General features: G+C 35.2%; 1 protein-coding gene across 1 annotated transcript; it reads right to left on the reverse strand.

Moving 5' to 3' along the window:
- Positions 1–690: 690 nt before the first annotated feature.
- ALB (albumin) lies at positions 691–17,939 on the reverse strand. The gene is made up of 15 exons (XM_040481427.1): positions 17,809–17,939; positions 16,984–17,041; positions 15,971–16,103; positions 13,762–13,973; positions 13,075–13,207; positions 12,151–12,248; positions 10,437–10,566; positions 9,290–9,504; positions 7,977–8,109; positions 6,595–6,692; positions 5,409–5,547; positions 4,599–4,822; positions 3,012–3,144; positions 2,328–2,393; positions 691–850 (listed from the first exon to the last, which is right to left on the reverse strand). Exons 1-14 carry the CDS (start codon positions 17,885–17,887, stop codon positions 2,352–2,354), a joined length of 1,827 nt encoding a protein of 608 aa, XP_040337361.1. The 5' UTR covers positions 17,888–17,939; the 3' UTR covers positions 691–850; positions 2,328–2,351.
- Between the last annotated feature and the right edge of the window lie 6,343 nt (positions 17,940–24,282).

Below are 24,282 nucleotides of genomic sequence, written 5' to 3' on the forward strand. Positions count from 1 at the left end.
TTCTATAAAAATTCCTAAAGCACAATATAACTAATAAGGCTATAAATGACTTTAGGTATGTAAATTCATTTTAAAAAGTATATAAATTCATAGATAAATTCTGGTATCCATGGTTGCCTCGGGGAACAGGGATAAGGGGTTAGGTATTGAGTATAACATCTCAATTTTTACAAGAACACTTTACTTTCCAATTCTTGCACTCCCTTACTCCTATATATCTGGCTCACTCTCTCTTGTACTTTCGTCCAGATCTTCTGTCCCCTCCCCCAACAGTGCTTCTCCAAACTTCTTAAACTTCTTACACTTCGTGTATTGTCATCGTAAACTGGCTTAAATTTCTATCTATCCTGTTTTTTTTTTTTTCAGTTCAATTAGCCATCCTTATAATTACCTCTAACCTCTTTGTCCCTCACATTTCTTAGTCCTCGGAGTACTGAAAAGCCATGTTCTCATGGCTTCGCCCATACTAGTTTTCATTTTTTTCGTTCAGAATGATCATAATATTAAAATATTGCTTTGAATGTTTATAATCCATGACTCAAGAGAACATTCATGTTTCTTTTCATCAATTAGCCCCCAAAGAACAAGACTAAAGTGCGAAAAGAGAGGCCAGTGGGACTTGTACAGAACCTACAAAAATTTTCAAGATGGCGATTCATCTGTGAAACATAACAGCCTCGGACAATTATGTTAGCTTATTTTCATTTTTTATTAATTACAGCACAGAGAAAAAGGGCAAAATGTTTAAAGAAATGTGTGTTTTCTAGACAGGGTGTTGGTTTTGCACCAACAGAAAAGAAAAACAGATGAATAAGCTCTAGATCTTCATTTCTCTTACTCTCGGGGCAGGCTGAAAAAACAAAAAGACAGATATAAATACTGTTAGTAAAATGGCATGTATTTGACAAACCTATTCAAGTGAATAGTAAATTGCTTAGATTGCCTTCCTGCAATTTCTACCAATGAAAGCCCTTCAGCCTGTCCTGGACTCTTGATTCTTCTGTTGGGCTGGTGGAGAGGACACACCGATAAGTGTTGTAAAGTCCTCACTTCATCACTGATGTCATAAGCTCCTCAGGCTTCAAGGTCCCAGGTTTCATCATCCCTCCTCAGGGTCACTTACTTAACTCCTGCTTGTTACCTACGTTAATGACCAACAGAACAAGTGCTTTCTCAAAGTAATACCTTTCAGAAGAAATTCTTGCCATTTAGCAATAAAACAAATCACATTTTGAAAAGGTCAAATTTACAGAGATACAAAGTTACTTCCTCATCCGAACGCACAATATGTAGGTATTATCAAGTGGGCAGAGAGTAAGTGACAACCAAGTAGAGGTGGTAGACCTTACAGTCAGTTTGGAAAATATGAAAATAAATTCATGTTAGAAAATAGTTGGACAATTTGTTTTAAAAAAAAGGGAGTTGAGGGGTGCCGGGGTGGCTCAGTTGGTTGAGCATCCAACTCTTGATCCAACTCATGATCCCAGGGTGGTGGGACCAAGCCCTCTGTAAGACTCCGTGATGTGTATGGAGCTTGCTTAAGGCTCTCTCTCTCTCTCTCTCTCTCTCTCTCTCTCTATCCCTCTGCCCCTCCTCTGCTTACTCTCTCGGTCTAAAATGAAATAAATAAATAAATAAATAAATAAATAAATAAATAATTTACAAATTAAAAAAGAGAGTTGATTCTATTTTTTAATTTCCCCCCAAATATTACAACCCAAATCACTGAAACATGTTTAAGTTTAAACATTTAAATTTTGAAGTGCACCTTAGTAGCAAATTAATCACTATAAAGTGCAAGTTCGCGTACAGTAGATCTATCATATTCTCCAATGAAATTAATTTGATACTGGGCAATTAGGTTGCACCATGTGAAATCATTACTATGCAATTGGTTTTTATCTTTAAAAAATGCATTTGCATATGGTCCAGCCTAACACCTAAGTACCCCACTGCTGAGCCATCATTTGGTTTAGTGATTCTGTCTACTATGTCATAATAGGTCAGAACAGGACAGTGGTTAATTCTCAAGCTTTGGTTTGGATTTTGAATTGTGGCTCCACCTCTCACTAGGTGGGTGGTCCTTGGGTAAATTATGGAAACTATGCTGTGATCTGTGCCTTTATTTTCTCATCTGTGAAATAGGAAAAATAATGGCACTCAATTCAGACAACTATTGTGAGAATTAAATAAATTAATATATATAAAGGTCTTAGAACAGTGATTGGCACTGGTCTATATGGCTCTTGGTAAATAGCAATCTTTGCTATTTTAAAAATAACTATTATAATTACTTTTTAAAAAAAAATAATGCAAAGTATAGTTACCTGAGATGTTGTGATTGTGTTGTTTTAGACTAAGGCAGCTTGAGTTGTAGCAACAAGTTTTGGACCCTAAATAAAGAAAAATGACAGATTTGGGGAAAATATTAGCATCACTATTAGGATAAAAAATTGACATTTATACAGCCATTTGTGATTACAAACTAATTTTACATGCATCACATTCTTTAATTCCAGTTTAGTACTAGAATATCTACAAGGAAGCTTACTGACATCCACTGTTCCCAAAGGAATAAAAACATTACTGTCAAGTCATAGAGGGAAACAGTAAATATAAACTTCCCCCATTAACCTGTAAAATCAAACTCAGATTCAACCAAGTTACAAACCAGCATTTTTCAAGAACATGTTTAAATAAATTAGTGTTCTGGCTTCATGCTATCTCTACCAAAGACTTGAGCCTCACAAATATGTATCTATATTCATAAATATCACAACTTTGGAAACAGAACAAATACTGTAAACATTTCCCAATATGCTCCAGTGAGGCAGGAGATAAAACAAAAACAAGAGCTATTTAAGTAATTTTGTTGGGTAATTGTATGTGGAATAAGATTCTGATCCTAAATGTACAGAGTATCCCTAAGATAGATGAAGCCCTAAGCCCTCGCCTGATCGAACATAACAACAAAGGAAATCAGCCATATGAAAATGAAGAAAGTCCAGCACCTCCTCAGCAAAGCAGGCCTCCTTGTCTTCAGCTGCGCAGCACTTGTCTACAAAGCTTCCAAAATCCCCCATGACAGTTTTCAGTTGTTCATCTGTTGCCTTGGGCTTGTGTTTCAACAGCTCAACAAGTGCACTGCATTTGAATGAAAACAAAACAAGAACGATAAAAATCAGAAAAAAGTCTACTCACATAAAGAAAAATGGAGATGGAAGGAGAGTGGGAGATGTAGGCTTCCACTTATGGAATGGATAAGTCACAGGAATAAAAGATGACAGCTTAGGGAATACAGTCATTGGTATCGTAACAGTGTTGTGTGGTGACAGAGGGGAGCTAGACCTGTGGTGAGGACAGCAGAATGTATAGACTTGTAAAATCACTATGTTGTACACCTGAAACTAATGTAACACTGCATGTCAACTACACTTCAATTTAAAAAAAAAGGAAAAAGAAAAATGGAGATGGTAAAGATAGCTGTATTATTGTTTATAAGTCTTGGAGTGAGGCAATTCTGAGCTTGAGGCCCAGGCTTACCACAATAAGCTTTAATATTCTCATTTGCATAATGAGAATAAAATCTTCCTTCCTAGGGTTGGTGGAAGGATCAAATGAGATAATCAATGTAAATTGCTCAGCACATCTAGTGTCAATAAATCTCAATAAATCAATAGATCTCTTTACCGTAAATGTCTAGAAAGGATAGGTCATTGCATTTTTACATTCTTCACATTTTAGAAGTTATACAATATTGAATTGAATTTGATAGTGATTTAAGAGCTAAAACTGATCCTTAAAAGTTTAATTGTCTTGTTGGACTTCATCTAAAAAGTTTCTAAGAATCTTTACATTTGGTCTGTGAAATTTACTCCATTCAGTTAATACTGGGAAGGCCATCAGTAATAAAACTAATCAAACTTCTGGGAGGTGATGGTTCTCTTTCACTGACATCTGCAGAGATAATAGTACTAGAGAGAGAGTCACATGGGTATGATAAGTTTTGCAATATTACTCGTAAATCTATGACTATGATTAGAACCTCGAGAGATGATAGCAACTTTATGGTGCTAAATGTCATGCACTTTTAACTCCTGTGACATCAATAGGGCATCAAGCCTCAGAACTCATTTTTCTATATGGTTTCCACCCAAGTTCCATTCTCAAAAGTTATATCTTGGGGATTTGCCTTGTCTGTTGGCTGCCATAGAACAAACTTAAAATAGCCATTCATGCCTAGAAATAAATTCACCAATTCTTTCTACTAACTAACTTGCTCTTTGCACAAATGTATCAGTTAACTGTTCATCTTTTTCTACTGGACTCATCTTAAAACATTACTCCACTGCAGCTTTTATCCACAAGATTATTCTGAATGATTTGTAGGCAAGATTGTAATATAGAGGTATTTTGCTAGGAAAACAAAAAGCTATCCATTTTATTCTTGACACTTTAATCAGCTTACTAAGGTCAATACTTAATTAAATACTCTTTTCTAAGGAATATAATCACTGCTTCAGAAAAAGTTACTCATTTCAATTTACAATTCTCACTCTCAAAATGATAAATGCTTACAGTAATGAAACACTACTCACGATTGTTTCTTGATTTGTTTCTCAGCCTCAGGAAGTGTGCATAAATCTGCATGGAAGGTGAATGTTTCAGCACTAAATTCTTTGGGAACATATGTTTCATCGACTTGCAGAGCAGAAAAGCATGGTCGTCTGTTCACCAAGGACTCTGTGCAGCATTTGGTAACTCTCTCGCTCACAGGGGTCTTCTCATGCAACACACACAACCGGTTCAGGACCACGGACAGCTAAAGAACAGGTGGAAGAGCAAATATTGAAAAAGCATAATAAAAGTTTTCCATGAACCTCTACTTTCCAATGGACGAAAAAACATGTTATATATTAACTAGCAAGACTGAATCCAAGGTTGATTTGAGGTAGCGATTTGCTTATCTTTAGAACTACAAGTAATAAGAGGCTTTTTAAAGTATTTTCTCCTTTAAATATGTCTACATTTTAAGAATTATTCACTTGAGAAAATAATGATTAAAATAATTTGATGTGAGTCCTGAGATATGTGTTGGAGTGGGAAGGAAACAGTCTTATACTTTAAAAAAGACCCCAAAGATTAAGAAAGATTTTTAAATGCCAGGGGAAACATTGAAAACTCATGGAATTTTTTTCAAAACAATTTATCATTTTGGGGATCTTATACAAATTCTCACTGTGATGGCCTGGGTAATATAAGTGGCCAAGTCCTGGTGGCCACTACCACACACATACACACATGTGCATGCAAGCACATGTAGTCCCCCCTGCTTCCGAAAGTTAGCTTTGTCAATATCTAACGGCAAAAATTCATCATGCTTAACTTATTGTACTTAAAAGACTCACATAGTCTTCAGCACAGGACAGTCTTTCTGATTCAGGATGCGTACAACACTTGCTGCCCACTTTTCCTAGGCTTCTTGAGACCTCCACGAGAGTTGGAGTTGACACTTGAGGTACTTTCTTGGTGTAACGAACTAAAAGCCTGTAACAAAATAATCCATGTGTTTTCAGCCAGGCAAGAAACTGTCTTTCTCAAACACAGCGGGTCAAACAAAGAACACTTAGCCAAAATCAACAAAATGACTTTCTGTTCATAAAATTATCTCCATATCCAGGTCAGTGGAATAGCATGGGGGAGGACCTTGTCCTGAGTAACTAGGTAAGCCTATCTTTGATTCCACCTGTGCTGTATACTCTTAAGAAAGTGACTGACCTTATTAGAATTCGGTGACACTAGTATATTTATTAACTGCTTCTTTCTTTCAATAAAACCCACTGACAGCTTGACATATATCAGCCTTGTGCTAAATTTGAAAGATATGTATAAATTTTCTCATCTATAAAATGGGAGAAACTATACCTGACTCAATAGGGATGGTACAAGTATTAAATTAAAATTTTTAAAAAGCATGCAATCAACCTGGCATGATATCTAGCACATAGTAATCATTTACTCAGAATTCCAATCACCACTGAAAGTCATATATGACTATAATCTACTAAAAGGAAGAGACTATACCTGGTTCATTGTTGTTGTTATCCCTAATACCCATAGTTAGAAGAGTGCTAACATAAATATCTACTGAATGATGTGTCTCTTCTTGTCTTTACCTCCATAGATAAGGCTCTAGTAGATCAGGACATTTGTCCATCGGCTTATATGTTACTTCTCGAGCTACTATCATTCAAAGCCTACCATTTCCTCCTTTGTAAAGCATCACTGTATTTTGTTTGCCCATAAGCTATTCTTTAACCTTCAAGGGGCATCCTCAGCTCCTATATTCCAAGATGTGGTACTTTCCTTTCCAATCTCAAGAGACCAATTTTTTAAACCACACTCAAACATAGGATTCTCCATCCCATTAACCATTTTCTGTCTCCTCCTCCAGTTTTTCTTGATGGAGAAAAATGAGAAATATATACTGTATTTTCATGATTAAAATCTCTATGATAAATGGTATCTATATTAAGTTTTAATAAATTACAAATTGATCAAGAAAATAATCAGCCAATAAACAAAAATACATACGCATTTTGGAAGCCATATTCTCCAAGTTTTTCAAAAAGTTCACAGTTTGTTTTGACTAAATTGTGAGGCTCTTCCACAAGAGGTTTAAATTCATCAAACTGAAAGAGAACAGAATTGTGTTGACAGAATTCTACCTTAGGACCATACGAAGGTTGCTTTTCATCCTTCTAGGCAGAAAGAGATCCTTCCACCCTTTGCCCAGTCATTAATTAGATCTTTGATGCCAAATCTATTACAATATGTCCAAACTATTTATTTTATTTGGTGAGACTGTATAGTAAAAGGGATTAAGAAACTCAGGCTCTGGTGTGCTACTGCTGGTTTTTGAGCCAGGCCACTTGACCCATTTTCTAACTATGTAACTTTACTTTCCATATCCAAGGTTCAGAACCCTTACCTCTACAATAGGGATGGAAAAAAAAAAAAAAGAAAAAAAATAGGAAAAAAGAAAAATAAATAAACAAAATGGGGATGAAGATGGTATTCACCTCAGAGAATTGTTCTATAAACCACCTGAGTTAATACAAGTAAAACAGTACCTGGAAGATAATAGAAGCTCAATAAATGATGGCTATGACTTTATGTATCATTATCATTAAACCATATCTCTAGTTGGATTCTGAGCTCCCTGAGATAAGAGACTTTACCTTGGTCAAGGACTCCAGTATGGTACCTGGCATAGAGTAGGTTCTTGGTAGAACAAAGAATGACTTTTCTTTGATTCTGAAGTTTGGAAACCACTATATATGCCAGGAGTGCTAACTATCTTAAACATGTTACAATCTGTTGGGGATGGCTAAATATGGCAAAAATCCTCCAGAACAGGTTTTCTCTCCTTACATAAATTCTTGTAAGACAATTCCTAAACTTTTTCCAAAAATTTTGAAAATATTCTAGATGACTAGATCTCACAGTCTTCCTTAAGATGCCAATTCTTTTTTTAAGGAATATAAAACTATTTATTAACCACTGTTTACCAGCATTTACAATAAAGTAAACAATGTACAGCTGGATAACATTCTAAGACTCTACTTCTTGATATTTGATCAATCTTGGAATCCGGTTAACTATATATCTAAGTTCCTTAATTGACATTAATATTTATCTTATTTTGTTCCCAGGAACACAAAAAAGAAAAAAGCATGGTCAAGGTTTTTTGAAATTAGAGGTTGCACCCTTTAGATCTTTCCCTTCTAGGCTATTCTAAGTCTTATTAGCCATCTATTTTTCCTATAATGTTTAAGAGCACAGAATTAAAGCCATGTCAAGAAAAGATATAAGTTGCACTATTTAACAATTTACATTCTTTCATTATTTTTCTTTCTCATTATGAAGGCTCACCAGCCAGACAGCTCCATTTTTTTTTCCCTTGAGAAACCTACCACATGGGCATAGCAAGCAGGAGGATCATCGGTGGCACAGCACTTCTCTAGGGTTGCTTCATATTCCTTGGCAAGTCTCAGTAGCAATGAGACAGAGTATTCAGGGTGCCTTCTTGAGTATTCATACAAAAACCTAATTCAGATGAAAATAAAATAGATTTAATTGGACGAATGAGCAAGACAAATCACCTAATTAGCCTCAAGAGTAACTCATATCCCAAATATCTGAGTTCGACTAGACCCCATGCAAGGAAAGTTAATGACTAAGAGTCTGGGGTTCAGAACTAAAGCTACCTGCATTCAAATCCTGGCTATGTCACCTATTTTACTATATCACCTTAAGCAACTTATTAAAACTATTACAGACTTGGCTGCCTTCTCTGTAGAATGCAGATAACAGCACCTATCTCACAAGGTGGGTTGCAAGAAATGCATGACATAATCAATGCAAAGCATACCCTGTCTGGCACATATTAAATGTTTGATGAGTGACCCCTGTTTTTATTATGTATTTTTTTTTTATAATTTGGACTATATCTCAAAAAGGTTCTGATAGATAAATAGAGATATATTCTTAATTTTTTCTTTTTCCCCACTGCATGAATAAAATCTTTAATCTTTATGTAAAATACATAGTGCACATCACACTGTTATAATCCAACAACAGAAATGCAAAGTCTAACACCCCACTTACTAACTATATGTAATCATTTATTTTGTCACAGAATTTCATGCTGCCCTGCCATGCTACTGTTATTTCTGGTCTGTTCAACCAAGTATAAAGCAGACTTTATGAACAACTAAATATAAAGCAGATTCCAACTTCTCTTTATATTTTTTTATATAGATAGATAAATGGCAGGTAGATAAATAGATACAGATATACAGAGATATAAAGATGTATTATGTATATTCACACATATATATTGTAGTAAGTTCAAGAAATACTCTTTGAATGAATAATATGTGTATAATTTATGTATATACAAATGTTCCTAGAGGTATTTCCAGAAATATCCCTGAGGAGAAAAGGAATGGAATGGGGGCAAGGATAGAAACTTTTACTACTTCCCTCCTCTTCCCTATTCTCTATCGATTGAGTTTTTACGATAACTATGTATTAGTTTATAATAACATTTTAAAACTAATTAACTTTTGCAAAAAAAAAAAACTTAAAAACTAGAAGAGGGAAGGATTAAAAAGTATTGTAGACAACACAGAAATTGTAGCAATGCCAAAGGAAAGCCTAATATCTCTTCCTGAATCTTGAGACCATAGAAAAGCTATGGAGGGATTATTCTTTATCCACTTACGTGCCCAGGAACACATCCTTTGCCTCCTGATAGTTCTTGCAAACTTCCTTATCTTCAACAAAATCAGCAGCTAACGGGGACAGGTCAGCAGGCAACTCATCTCTTTCCGCCTCGCTGATGCAATGGGATTTTTCCAACACAGGCTTACCGCAGCATTCCTTCAGCTTAGTGGAGATTGAATCTTGATTTTCACATATATACTTGGCAAGATCCGCCTGTAAGCAGGTTGATAAAAATTTTTCAATGTAAATTGACATCGCTACACTTTCTCCTCAGACCTTTATTATGTTGGCAAAACATCTTTATTGTATTCTAAGACCAAACACATACCAACATGCCTTCCATGAACACTTTCAGTCTGCGCTCCCAAGACTAGAGACTCGGATAGAATTACTAAAATATTTCCACTTGATTACAAAAGACCGGTCAGTAACAGGGGCCCATATTGGTTATCTTTAATTTTATATTTCTACCACTAAGGCATTTAAATTTTTAAATTAAAACTCAGTATAATTTTTCCAAATATTTCCCTCAAATTAAGTACAGGCATTTTGAAACCAGATAACTAAATAAAATGTGAGATATTTTTGAAAAACTAGTCAAGACCATAGTCACAGTTTCTATTTACACATGTAAAACATTTGCCTTAAATTTTCCAGAAAGTGTCCTGAGAGATTAGGATTCTGGTATTTGGTCATATTTTCAAGTTTGGGGAAAAGAGATCTCATGCTAAATATTTGCATAGTTAACAAAGATGGTTAACTAAGAGAATATAGAGGGGCAAAAAATTACATAATTTCCAAAGATCTCTTTAGCAACTAGCCCTTCTCCAATTCCACCCACCTCCCAAAAAAGTTTTCTTTGAAATCTACCTTTCTACCAGCTGTCCTACTTCAGTGAAAGCCTTTGTTCTCAGAATATGACTGAAAGGGTTACAAATTAGTGAATGCGTTTATCAGATCATTTCATGAGTGAGGTGGCCAGGTTTAAATACGCGACAACAACAAAAAAGTACCATAAGGCAGGCAAAGAATTGAGCAGATTGTGCACAGAAAACAATCTCAACCCACTGTCAGCTTCACGAATAATACTAAGCAAATTCATACTTCCAACTGAACCATGTGTGTTACCAAAGAGTATACTTTACCCTGTCATCTGCACATTCAAGCAGGTCACCATGGCAGCATTCCTTGTGGATTTTGGCAAGATCTGTCACTAACTTGGAAACCTCTGCAAAGTCAGCCTTGGGAAATTTCTGGCTCAGACGAGCTACTGACCTAAGAAGAAAATTTCCCACCCAAACATTAATAACATGCAATATTTTATGTAAAATCACTAAGAAAATACTACTTGAACCAAGAAAATTCAGGACAAAACAGCATAAAGAAATAATTTGTAAAATTTGTTGGTTCTTTTTTTTTTTAATGCTAGTTCTGAACCACATGGTTATCTTAGGACAAAATATTTCTTTAGGGCAGAATTAGCCATTTTAAGAGTGTGTGTGTTGGATAGAAGTCCAGCCATTCATAAAAACAAAAATCAAGAAGAGATTCTAAAAGAGGCAACATAAGGGACACCAGGCTGGCTCAGCCAGAAGAGTTTGTGACTCTTGATCTCAGTGTTGTAAATTCAAGTCCTGCACTGGGTGTAGAGATTACTTAAAAATAAAATCTTTAAAAAACAAAGTGAAATAAAATAGGCAACATGTGGAGAAGCATCAAGTTTGGAGCCCAGACCTGGTTTCTCAATCTGGCTTTATCACTTATTAGAAGTGGGACCCTAGGCAAGACTCAGCCTCTACCCAGTCACAACAGCATGCTAAATTGCGGACTGATGTGAGGATTAAGTTAGTTGATCCATGCAAAAACATTTTACAAACTGGAACATGCCATGCAAACTCCTGTTATCTTTTTTTTAATCGAGCTCCCTGACTTCTAAAGGTGTCTGAGAAAAAAGAAATTCATAACTTCTACAAAATGAGGGAATTTTGATTAAGCATACTTTCACCAAGAAATTGATCCAACACAGTGTCTAAACTCTATGACATGTAAAAGGCGAATATCCATATGCCTTCCCAAATCAAGTCAGAGTCTCCTAAATCTGTTCAAAGCTTCTTCTTCCCCCAGACCAATCACAGCCTGTTTAACTGTTTATCATTTCCTGTTGGGGTTGTTTTATTTACTGAGTTAGTTGATTTTGGTGGAGTGGATGGTAGACACGGCAGGCAAAGATAGCTCAAGTGATGGTATCTAGAGAGCTCGCAGAATGTCTATTATTTTCATTCCTGTCCTGTTGCTGTTGATTCATTGTTGACTACCATGTGAGGGATAGGGGAGAGGGGATTTCTCTTGGCTTAGAAACTGAAGAATGTTCCTTCAACCAGCGAAGTAATATAAAAACAGAGGCCCAGACAAAAACAAGAGATTCACGACAGAGCTGAAAATGAATACTAACCTCGATGGCTAAATTTAATTATCAGAACATAAAAGGACAAATATTTCCACATAATTGATGGGGAGGGTGGGTTAAATTAAGTAGAAGACACTGACTACTGCTCTGTAAAAATACTGGATCATTAGAAAGGGATCTTTAGTTTTTATAAATAAGTGGGAGATTAGATACCTTAAAGACAAAAAAAGATACCCTCTAAATTCTTTGACAACTTAGCAAAAATATGATAAAAAAATTATGAGGAATTGTCACTGATGTTCTGATTTTCACTGCTGTTAATTTCTGCCTTTTAAACAACCGAAAAGATGCGTGTGAAAGCATCACATAAGGTGCCACATAAATGTACATTTTTGTCATCTGAACCATAATCATCTACATCATTACAAAGATTCAAAGTAAGTTTAAAATACCATGCTTTGAAAGCTCTTTCTCCGAATTTTTGGAGGCTGGCACACTTGAGTCTCTCTTTGGCGGATGAAGCCAGTACTTTTTCTCTCAAAGCATCAACCTGCAAAAAAGAAATGATTTGGGAAAAATTAGAAAAGGAAAATTCCATGCGAAACACCCCTTCATAAGTTCAGGTGAGACTGTGCCACATGGAATTTTAAAGAGATCATTTACACCTAAATTCCCAAGTGCTTACTATTGGCAAATAATTATTTTGCTATGGAGGAGGAGGACAATCAGTCTGGTCATAGCGTAAGCCTCTAGGTGGTTAAGAACCAGCATGGAGGCTTCGCCAGGGAAAAGGGACCTGAAGGGAAATGTGGAGGCACAGAGTACACTAATATCCCAGGGAATACAATTTTTCTGACTTCTCAATTTCACTTACAATTGATCTCAACCCCTCCTCCACCAACTCTCACAACATCAATAAGCTCCTTAGAGAATACAGTCCATAATAAATATTTATGGAATGGGTGAATAAACCCAGCCTTCTAGAGGCAGTTGAATTCTCTGCTTCGAATTCCCTACCCAGTAGAAAAAAGGCTCGTGAAAAGATTAACAAAACTGTGGCCCCTTGCTGTGCAGTTTTACAGATGAGTTTCTGTATGTCACTGTAGTGACCCACGCCATAAAAGACGCAGGATATTTAGACACATACACAGTGATTTCCTCTATCAGATCCACCATGGCAAATCTGAGAAGGAGGAATGAGGAGGTCAGAGGTCTTCAAAGAGGGTGAAAGATCTTTGGGGGAGTTAAGAGTGAGGGAGGCTTTTCTGTCCTTGTAAAGAAGTTTGTATCAGAGACAGGCGTTCCCTAAATCTAGCCATATGATGTGCAAAGTCTGAGGTTTGGTTATGAGTTGGCCCTCCTGTTCTGAGGAATACCTTTGGTGTCAGGCAGGCAGCTTTATCTGCAGCTTCGCAGCACTCTGTAAAAACTCCTTTGTATTCTTCAGCGTAGTAAAGGAGTTCTGGGGCATAAAAGTAAGGATGTCTTCTGGCAATTTCATATAAGTATCTACATGTTTAAAAAGAAAAACAGGCAGTCATGCTTCTGCAGCAAACAATATTACAAGAACAATTGTAATCAACAATCTCATCTAATTTACCAGTTAATCTCAATTTGCACACGATGACCTTGACTTTGTACAGGCTAAACTTATACATATAAATTATATATATATTTATATATGTATAAAGTTTTATATATATGTACACACATATACCCACACACATGTGTAAAATGGTTAAATTTTTGTAATATAATGTTTTTGACTAAACCAAAATCAGCTCTGAGAATAAATACATATCTTCATAATATTTTAACAGACCTCATCTCAGTTTTTTATACAGAACATGTCCTGTTTTAATGAACTCCAAAAGATCTTTGATCACATTTTTTTATCATGGAGAATTTTGTAGTATCAAATATAACTTCTTTGAAAATTATCATTAGAATGAAAGCTTCTAAGCCTTAATGCTGAAAATGTTTTTTATGGTAGCAATTGTTATCATAAGCCTTGATCTATTTCCTAATGTTTCATTTTGCAGCATAAAAATCTTATTACTTACTTTCCCAGAAACCTCTGTTCATTTTCGTGGAAGGCAGTGCACATGGCATCAGCCTCTGGGGTCACCAGCTGACCGAAGCCAGGATTGTCATCTTTGTGCTGCAGGAAGCATTCGTTTCTCTCAGGTTCTTTTTTCTCACAGCAATCAGCCATCTCACCATACTTGTCGCGAAGAGAGGCAACTGTACACAGTTTATCTCCAAAGAGCTCATGCTAAATGGAAGAGAGCAGATTTCAAATCATGGGGAGGTACTTTGTTTTCTTTGCACCCAAAGAGCAGTCTAAAAAGTTTCATGTATCGGTTAACCTTGGTTAGGAAACCATGTAAATTTAACATCCACTTTTTTCCTCAGGTGTAGATAGTTTCCCAGGATTTGACCATCTATGTAATTTTTGCAGGAATTATCCATCACATGATTACTGACAGTGAATAAAAAGGAAAGGCAACAAGACAATCAATGGCTTTAAGGAATGAACATTGCTCCTATTTCTACGGGCTACAAGCTGGAAGAGCTAATAAAAAACTCAAGGGAAAATAGTCTTCTAAGTAGTAGGTGAATTCACATGAGGAAAGAAAGTACTCAGAGAGTTTCTCATTTGATCTGCTCTTTTCTGAGGGTCCAGCTTTTAAGTAGATGCCATTCAAAAACTGAAGAGTAACACAATTTACTGTTTATTAATTATTATATGAAAATATAGATCTTTTTTATTCTAGAAACATTTGTCTCAAAACACATTCCATTAAATGTATTCTTTCTGTCCCCCTTAATTTTTATCATGAAAGTAATTGGAACTCCAGGGAAAATAAACTGCTGAAGACAGAATTAATTTGCAAAGGAAATATATTTCTAGAAGTCATATTTAGAGTCCTAAGATCATGTTAAAAATATTGAGTTAAAGTACCGATTCTACCTGGAGGGGAAGATACAAAGAAGGAAGTAAGAGAAGGGAAGCCTTCACTGGTAAATAAAAACTGACCTTGCCCCCAGCAAGGTATATACAGATTGAATGGGGAAAGAAACAAACCTCTTCCTGTATTGAAGACCTACCTAGAAATACCACAAGTTCTAAGTTCTTCAAAATGAATAAATGCCCTGATTGTTTATTGTATGTAAAAATATGACTATCCCTAAAATGAGGACTATATACTTATACTATCATTTTACCCAAGTAACAAAATTGACACAGAAATCAGATGAGTGCCTTCTGAAGATAAAAAAACATGCTCTCACTATTAGCCTCTATGATAGAAAGCACACTTCAGATTTTAAAAACAGACTTTTACAAATAACGAATTTCCATTTAAATACACTATCACTGAAGAAGAAATAGAAATTGGCGATGAAAAAGAATGAAATCTTGCCATTTGCAACAACGTGGATGGAACTGGAGGGTATTATGCTAAGCAAAATAAGTCAGTCAGAGAAAGACAGGTATCATATGATTTCACTCATATGTGGAATTTGAGAAACTCAACAGATGAACATAGGGGAAGGGAAGGTAAAAGAAGATAAAAACAGAGAGGGAGGCAAACCGTAAGAGACTTAAATACAGAGAACAAAGTGAGGGTTGATGGAGGGGAGGGGAGTGGGGGGATGGGTTAAATTCGTGATGGACATTACCGAGGCCACTTTTCAGGATGAGCACTGGGAGAGCACTGGGATGAGAGAAATCACTGGGTTCTACTCCTGAAGCCAAGACTACACTATATGTTAATTAGCTTGAATACAAATAATAAAGAAACAAATAAACTATCACTATTGTGTGTGGTCTTAATAAAGAAATGTTTTTAAACCTCTGGCTGTAGCTAGAACATCTCTATTGTAGAAGAAACAAAAGCTAGCCTTGCTTTTGACACTTGCTTACAAAGGAATAATTGAGGAAACTAAACTTGGATTTTTTCCTTTGAAATTATCAGGATTGGGGCGCCTGGGTGGCGCAGTCGGTTAAGCGTCCGACTTCAGCCAGGTCACGATCTCGCGCTCCGTGAGTTCGAGCCCCTCGTCGGGCTCTGGGCTGATGGCTCAGAGCCTGGAGCCTGTTTCCGATTCTGTGTCTCCCTCTCTCTCTGCCCCTCCCCCGTTCATGCTCTGTCTCTCTCTGTCCCCAAAATAAATAAACGTTGAAAAAAAAATTAAAAAAAAAAAAAAAAAGAAAATATCAGGATTACCGAAAAGAAGAAATGATAGTCAAAATCAGAATGTACTTACAAGTGACTTTTCACAGTTGGCTGCTGACTGGTCAGCCACACATCCTTTTGCGAACTCAGTTACTTCATTCACTAATTTTACATGATCTTCAAATGGACACTGCTGGAGATACTGAGAAAAGGCAACCAGTACCCTGAAACAAAGGACATAGAAACATGAAACACGGTGAAATTTTAATATAAAGTAGTTTGCTATGCTAAACAACAAATCGTGTATCTGTATATGTTCTGTATTATATACAACTTACTATTAGCCAGAAAGTCTATCTACATCAGCTATTATCTGAAGCCATATGTGGCTGTCTAAGCAAAGAAGACATGTATTTATGCCATGTTTAAATAGATGTGCACACATGTCAGCAGATGCACAAACAGAGCAGGCAAGCAAACTGTATTCTAAATAAGTCTAATTATGAGGACTAAGGACATTACATAGGCCCTTTGTCTATTTAAAACACACACACACACACACACACACACACACACACACACACACACGTCTCTCATTTAATCAGACTGTAGCATGAAATTGACCTTTAAAAAATAAACTATTTTCTCACTTTTTATTAGATTAAATAATATTAAAATGGTCTCAAGAGCCACAGACCTATTTGCTAGGTAAAGGAATTTAGTAAGTGAGCAGCAAAAGAAACCATATACTAAAGTCTTTCCCACCATGCAGGTTATGTAAGCATTCCAGAGGTACACTGTCCCATATAAGTGGCCAGTAGCCACATGTGACTGTATAGACTTAAATAAATTAAAATTAAATGCAACTTAAATTTTTGATCCTCAGTTGCACTTGCCACATTTAACATATTCAGTAGCCTCATGTGGCCAGTGGCTACCATATTGAACAGCACTGATATAAAATATTTCTGTCAATGCACAAAATTCTATTGGATAGTATTGTTCTAGAGCCTGGACTCTGATGATATGGGAATATAAGGTCTTTAGAATAATAACCAACTCTATTAGAAACTTTCAATTTGACTCTTCAATATCTTAACTTACAGGCCTCTGAAATGTTCTTCTCCCAAATCATTGAACCGATGAGCAATCTCACTCTGTTCTGAAAAGGAGAAAAGAAAAAAAAAAGGTTTACATTCTGAAGAAAACAACTTAGTTATAATGTTACTTTTTGTGTTTCTCTCCATGCGAATTAGATAGTCATTTGCTCCAAAACCTTGGCCTCTGATCCCTACAGAAAATCTGAGGATGATGGTGAACTATTTGTTCTGAACTAAAATGGAAGAGTTATCTATCACCAAAGATACTATTTGAAAAATCATGAAAATTGTTAAATATTTATAGCTTTATATTCAAACTTGGATAAGATCTAATGCTCCTGCAGTGTCCATTAAAAGCTACTGAGAGGACAGTCTGAAATGAAAAATATACATTCTGTTTATAAGATTAACAACACAGGTTTTGGGTTTTGTTTCTGTTTTGGGATTTTTTCATATCTCTATCTATCTATCTATCTATCTATCTATCTATCTATCTATATCTCAACGTGCAGTACCTAGGCCTTTGGGAATGTGGTGCTATGAATTCTAACGTTAAACTATATTCTGTGAAGTTGAAGTCACTCTCGGCTCCTTCATGTGCAGAAGGAAATTACAGCTACTAAACAATTCTCACCATTTTTTTCACCTAGGATGTTAGAAATATATTAATAAGATAACTTCCTAAGGGATCACAAATATAAAATACCATCACAGTCTGGAAATAAATGCTAACGGAAAACACTTCTTTAAAGATGCAGGGTTTTTTAAAACCATTCTTTTACGAGGAAAATAAAACAAAGGTTGAATAATAGGAAAATAGAATTCTTACGTGCTTCTCGACGAGTCACGCCCCTGGAATAAGCAGAGCTGAAGAGGAGGAGGAGGGAAATAAAGGTTACCCACTTCATTGTGCCAAAGGCTTGTGGGGTTGATAGAAGAGAAAAGGTAGGACGAACAGAGGGAAATTAGCACTAATATACTTCTTTAACCAATAATTGTAGATTATTAACCAGACTCATCTTGGTATTTCATTGGCCCCCAACTGATTACAAAATTCATATTATTCTTGCCAAAAAAAAAATCGTTTGACAAAATCCATTGCGTATGTTTGCCATCTGGAACTGTTTTTTCCACAAGACCTTGTCAATTCATTAGTTATGTAAAACATCAAGTTTTACATAAGACTTTAAACGATTTGTCCCTATTATTCATTACCATGTTCTTTATTTGTGATTTACCATTTGAATATTTTAATTTTTAATATGTGCAAAATTCTAACCAGACCGATGACTTAAATTAGAAATTAAGACTTACTAAAAGAGCTAAGCTTTGAACTGTATCTATTACTAACTCCAGCTATGTTTTTATCATCAAGTAATGAAAAATTTGTGCGCGCGCGCGCGCGCACACACACACACACACACACACACACACACACACGAGGGCTTCCATGTCATTCTCATTCTCCTGAAATGTTCTGTCTAAAAAAAAGTTGATGTTACCTCAGATGCAAGCTAAGAAAAAGCCACAGCCCCAATAGCAACTAAAGTGGATGTCCAGGTCTACATTCTTATCCCAGCTCTGGTCCACAAATGATTCAGGTCCTGTGGCAGGATATCTAGATGCATTGTAGGCATATCTCATAGAATTTTCAGTTAAGGAGACATGGGGAAGAAAATGGGCACAGTGACAGTAATGACAATCTCTGCCATAAAAATATACACAGGGCAGGTTGAGCCTTGATTAAACCTCTAGAGGTTATAAGAATCCTAAACCTTCACCAGAGATCACATTCTTTCCATCCCTGCTTCACACTTTTTTCCTTTCTTCCTTTTAATAAAAAAAGTCACATGTTCTTCTTTAATGTTATTCTTATTTCAAAATAAATTTAACATTATGTCTGAAAACAAAGCAAACATGACTCTTCCCACCCAAGATTCTGATCTCTACCTGTGAAGGGCTGTTCTATCTCTGCCCTTTTGCTTTAAAGATAAAGAACCACAAATTTCAACCAGTAGGAAAATTGACTTTGTCTGACACTACAAAGCAATAATTAGTTTTAAGCCAGTTATTTCACTTAATTAAATAACCAAGTCGATCAAAACTGGCAGTCAAGTGTCGTATGGCACACGGAGGCATAGAGACTAACAAATACCCCCAAGAGAAACATTACCTTTTTTATTCAGTCACATGATGAAAGGAATACATTTTCTATGATCATATTTTATTTTATGTCATTTTCAGGTATGGGTGCTACTTAAATAATCAAACACAGAAGAGGAGATCCTAGATAAGGAATAGGAGATAATAGGTAATAGATGATAGATACATAGATAGATGATAGATGGATAGATACGGAGTTTTCTTAAGTAGCACCAGGGAGTGCTGAATAATGGAGCTATACTTATCTTTCACGCCACAGACAAAAAGAAATCAAAGAATATCTTCCTGTAGAATTATTCCCATTAGGATAGAAATGGAATAGAATAGACTAGAAAACCATTTTTAATTCCAAAAGCTTATATTAGAAAATTTAAAAAGAATACTATTTTATAACTTTCTAACTTTGTAAATAGAAAAAAAATAATTTTTGGGGTAAATTATATGTAATTTTTTTTGTCTTCCAAGAGAGTAAGCATCTTTTATTTGAATTCAGGGTGCAACCCTAGCTTTTCTATCAGTCCTTGAGGAAGGCTTGATCAAACAGGCAGTCCTCATCATTGGATATAATTGTATCGCTAAATCACAAAAACAGGCCTTTGTCATACACACATACACTTTGTGCATGTTCTTTGATGTAACAAATGAAAATAATATTAGTCTCTCCATCTACTTTACACGGCAATACTAACTATATTATAATATGATGGTAAATATAGATCACAAAAGAAAAATCAAATTCATCATGGTTCTAGAAACTTAGAATTGATTTTCCCATATTTATAAAGATCTCATAACTTCCAAATATAAAATTGAAAATGCCTGAAAGAATTTGTCCTTACGGTACCAATATGGTGTTTCCATGGATATATCCTTATGAGAAATTAGTAGATGGCTGAGAAATTAAAATATTTAATTCTTAACAGTATCTGCATGCTTAAAATCCATCTTAATTAATAAGAAACACTTGAACATTTATATTTTGTGGATTCCCAAAGTAAGAATTCCTACATTTATCTTCTATTAGTTCTGCATGTACATTCTATATTGAAAGGAATAAAACCACATATATGTTAGTTTTTCTAAATATTCTGTTCTTCAAGTTTTTAAACTCTTATGTTTAGTTAGTCATCAAAGGACTCTGGCATGGGAGTAAATGTAAATGTTTAAACCAAGAGTTATAAATATGGCTTACAGAATCTAGTTTCTAAGTAAATAGGAAACTAGCTCCAATGATTTTTAGACATTTTCCCATTTTTGTGGGAGAAGTTTAAAAAGAGAGTAGGTAAGAAAATTCCTTCATATGAAAAGAATAGTATACTGATCATTTAGAACAGGAAAAATAGCTTAGTTGAAATATAAATATACCTGGAAATTAAATCTAAGTATTTATCCTTTTTCTTCTTTTTTTTTTTTTTTTTTTTTTTGACCAGATAGAAATGGAAGTTTTGAAGCACATGAAACAACTCTTTGGACCAGTCCCTCACTTCCTTGTCACCTTCATCATAACCTTAAACCTATATATACCTTTCTACTACCCTCTGGGATTCCTGAAGCTTCTCACCAAGTCATTCAAACCAGGTTTCCCTCCATCTGGCCATCTTCTTAGTCCAGCCCTTATGCTGTTTCTTTCTATAATAGATGACTACTACTGGATTACCTTCTCTTGAAATAAAGTGAGGCATGCATAACAATGTGGAAACCATCTCCAATAATAACCTCAGTATTTTAACAGAAGCTTTCGAGAGACAAACACTTAAGTCATTCCAAAATATGAGAAATTTGGATCCATTTGGAGAGAAAATTGGAGACAGGGAAATCTTTTCATAACCTTCTTCCTATTATCCTGTGGACATATGCAGGTTCTAGCTGACATGAAGGGCCTGCACTGCTACATAAGGAGTATAGAAGAGTAGACAAGTGAAAGACCATGAAGCATCAAACTAACCAGTTGAAACATTTAACTGAGTTAATTTCTTATTCACTTGTGAAGAATACATTTCCCATTAAAAATTCAGAAAATTAATTTTCAAAATGTATAGACTTACACAGACATTTCTAAAGGCAAATTAAAAAATTGTAATCCAAATATCAATTGTCCCCTTATCTCCCTCCATAAGCCAATCCCCCCCAAATACCCACTTCATTAATGAGAAATACAGAATTTGCTGGAGATTTCATAGAAGACAAGAACATTTATATTATAATAACCACACGACATAACTATCTTTGGCTTGTTCCATCTCTTAAGTCCCTCCCTCTCCAAAGCTCCCATGACAGAAGGGTCCCTATTTCTGCCTCTCCTCATGGTACACTGATCCTGTGGAATTTACTGTGAATTTCACAATTCTTTACTATGCAGTTTAATTCAGTTCAATGTGAATTTCTAGCTCCAAACTCAAACACACATATCCATTTATATCTCCATGCCATATGGGTCAAGTTAGATTAAATTATCTTTAAGAACCCTTCACCTTGAACATTCTCTGATTCATATTCCAAGGTAGCAGTCTTATAAAATGAGAAAAGGGCCTGACTGGTAGAAGGTAGAATGAATATATGAAGTTAAGGTTTGGGGATCCAAAGTTGAGAATTTGTTCATTGCTGACCTGCCCAATGGCTCCTCAGGCATCACTCTCTACCTAGTTCAGGTTGACATTTTTAAGAAATAAAAAGATACTTTAAACTTGCCTAAACTATATAAGTAAAATGACACTTTCTCATATCTTTTTATCATTTTTCCATTTCAAGAAAAATATAGCTAATGCCTGAAAGCCATGCTTATTCATTCTTCATATAAGTTAACAACCAATAAAATCTATAAACATATGTTTTGAAATTGATGCCAGTAACTCTTCTTTTATAATAATAGCTACAAATGGAAATCAAACAAATGAACATGCTGCGGAGAGTTTAATAGTGTTAAAATATTCCTCTGCTAAAACTTTAGTGGATCATACACCTGAAACTAATGGAACATTTTATGCCAGCTATACTCAAATTTTAAAAACTAACACAACAGATGAATGGATAAAGAAGATGTGAGATATATATACATATATGTATACATATATATATACACATATATATACATATATGTATATATATATATATATATACATATATATATATATATACACAAACATACATACAAACAACATATAATGGAATATTACTCGGCTGTAAAAAAGAATGAAATCTTGCCATTTACAATGACATGGACAGAGCTAGAAGTATCATGCTAAGCAAAATAAGTCATCAGAGAAAGACAGATACCATATGATTTCACTCATATGTGCAATTTAAGAAATAAAACAAATGAGCAAAGGGGGAAAAAAGAGAGAGAGAGAGACAAACCAAGAACAGATTCTAGAGAACAAACTGATGATTACCAAACGTAGGGGGGGAGTGGGTGAAATAGGTGATGGGGATTAGGAGTACACTTATCTCAATGAGCACTAATAAGTAGAATTGTTGAACCACTACATTATACACCTGAACCTAATAGAACAATGTATGTTAACTATACTGGAATTAAGATAATAAACTTAATTTTAAAAACTAACAAAAACTAACAACAACAAAAAACTTCAGTGGATCAAATTTAGGAAGTTTTCATTAAAGGATGATTTTTTTTTTTCTTGATGTCTTCTAAAGCCTAGAATTTATTAGATGCTTTGTAATCTCCCAGTGCCAGAATCTAACTAAAACTCTAGCCCACCACCCAGCTGAACCTTGGAAGTTAAGTCTTGAAATTCTCATCAACTTTTCAAGCATCTACATATGGGCTAACATTAAGAAGTGAATTATTTGATCCAAAAAAACTTGTAACTCTTAAGAAATATATCAAATAAATAATTGGCCTAGTTCATCTTTTATTTTTTTTTATTTTTTTTTTTAATTTTTTTTTCAACATTTATTTATTTTGGGGACAGAGAGAGACAGAGCATGAACGGGGGAGGGGCAGAGAGAGAGAGGGAGACACAGAATCGGAAACAGGCTCCAGGCTCTGAGCCATCAGCCCAGAGCCTGATGCGGGGCTCGAACTCACGGACCGCGAGATCGTGACCTGGCTGAAGTCGAACGCTTAACCGACTGCGCCACCCAGGCGCCCCTTAGTTCATCTTTTAAAGAGAAATTCATTTGTAGCTTAACTTTAATAAATGTACAATGTAAATATTTTCAAATGATTTTTAAATATAATTATTGCACATATAAGCATTGAATTTTTCAAAATTAGTTTGTCATCATAGGGGCACTAAGAAAAGCTCTTTTATTAGAATAATATCTACAGGAATAAAGTTTTTATATATAAATATAGTTAATTTAATAATAATTTGTTGCAACAAAAATGTTAATTCAAGTAGAATAAAGACATAATTTTAGTAACATATGATGTTGATAATGGCTCTCTGTTTCCAAAATGCTTCTGATTCAGTTATGAGACATTCAGTATATTTAACACTAATGGCTTAAGTTATTCAATAAAATCCATACAATTACTCTTTCAATTTAATTTTAATTTTGTCTTCCCACTAAATATTTATTTACTCATTAAAATTATATTAATTAATCTCGCAGCATTTAATGTCTTGAAGGCAAATGACGGTTATTGATGAGTCCAAATTTCTCTTTGTTGTTACACGGAAAATTGGCAAAAAAATGCACATCAAGAAAGATGGTATCTACAGCAAACATTGTGCTGGCATCAACAAACCCACTATTTATTTAAGAACACCAGCATTCTTGCTGACAGGGCACAATCCAGAAAATCATGTTTTATACTTATTTTAAGTAGTACAATCTAGTCTTTCATTCATGCTAAAAATGTATTGACCACTGAATGTCAAGTATTTGCTGGTGTATGAGGATACAAAAGATTAATAAGACAGTTGCTGACTTCAAGGAGCCCACAGTTGAATAAGGGAGACAGACACATCGAAAGATCATTATAACACAACATTATAAATTACTGTGCATGTGGGATACAAGATACTTTATCCTGGGGTGATAAAGAAGTATCAGAGGGGCACCTGGGTGGCTCAGTCGGTTGAGCAGCTGACTTCGGCTCAGATCATGATCTCACGGTACATGAGTTTGAGCCCCACATCAGGCTCTGTGCTGACAGCTTGGAGCCTGGAGC

Source organism: Herpailurus yagouaroundi, unplaced genomic scaffold, assembly GCF_014898765.1.
Source record: "Herpailurus yagouaroundi ecotype Mexico unplaced genomic scaffold, PumYag 28, whole genome shotgun sequence".
In the NCBI taxonomy this organism is placed as follows: Eukaryota; Metazoa; Chordata; class Mammalia; order Carnivora; family Felidae; genus Herpailurus; species Herpailurus yagouaroundi.

What these genes read in the sequence shown, in the direction of transcription:
- ALB (XM_040481427.1), bottom strand. Translation starts at nt 17,887, where the DNA reads ATGAAGTGGGTAACCTTTATTTCCCTCCTCCTCCTCTTCAGCTCTGCT. An exon ending in CCAACTGTGAAAAGTCACTT is followed by an intron (nt 13,974 to 15,970) that starts GTAAGTACATTC and finishes TCTTCCATTTAG; the next exon opens with CATGAGCTCTTTGGAGATAA. An exon ending in CTGCCTGCCTGACACCAAAG is followed by an intron (nt 12,249 to 13,074) that starts GTATTCCTCAGA and finishes TCTTTTTTGCAG; the next exon opens with GTTGATGCTTTGAGAGAAAA.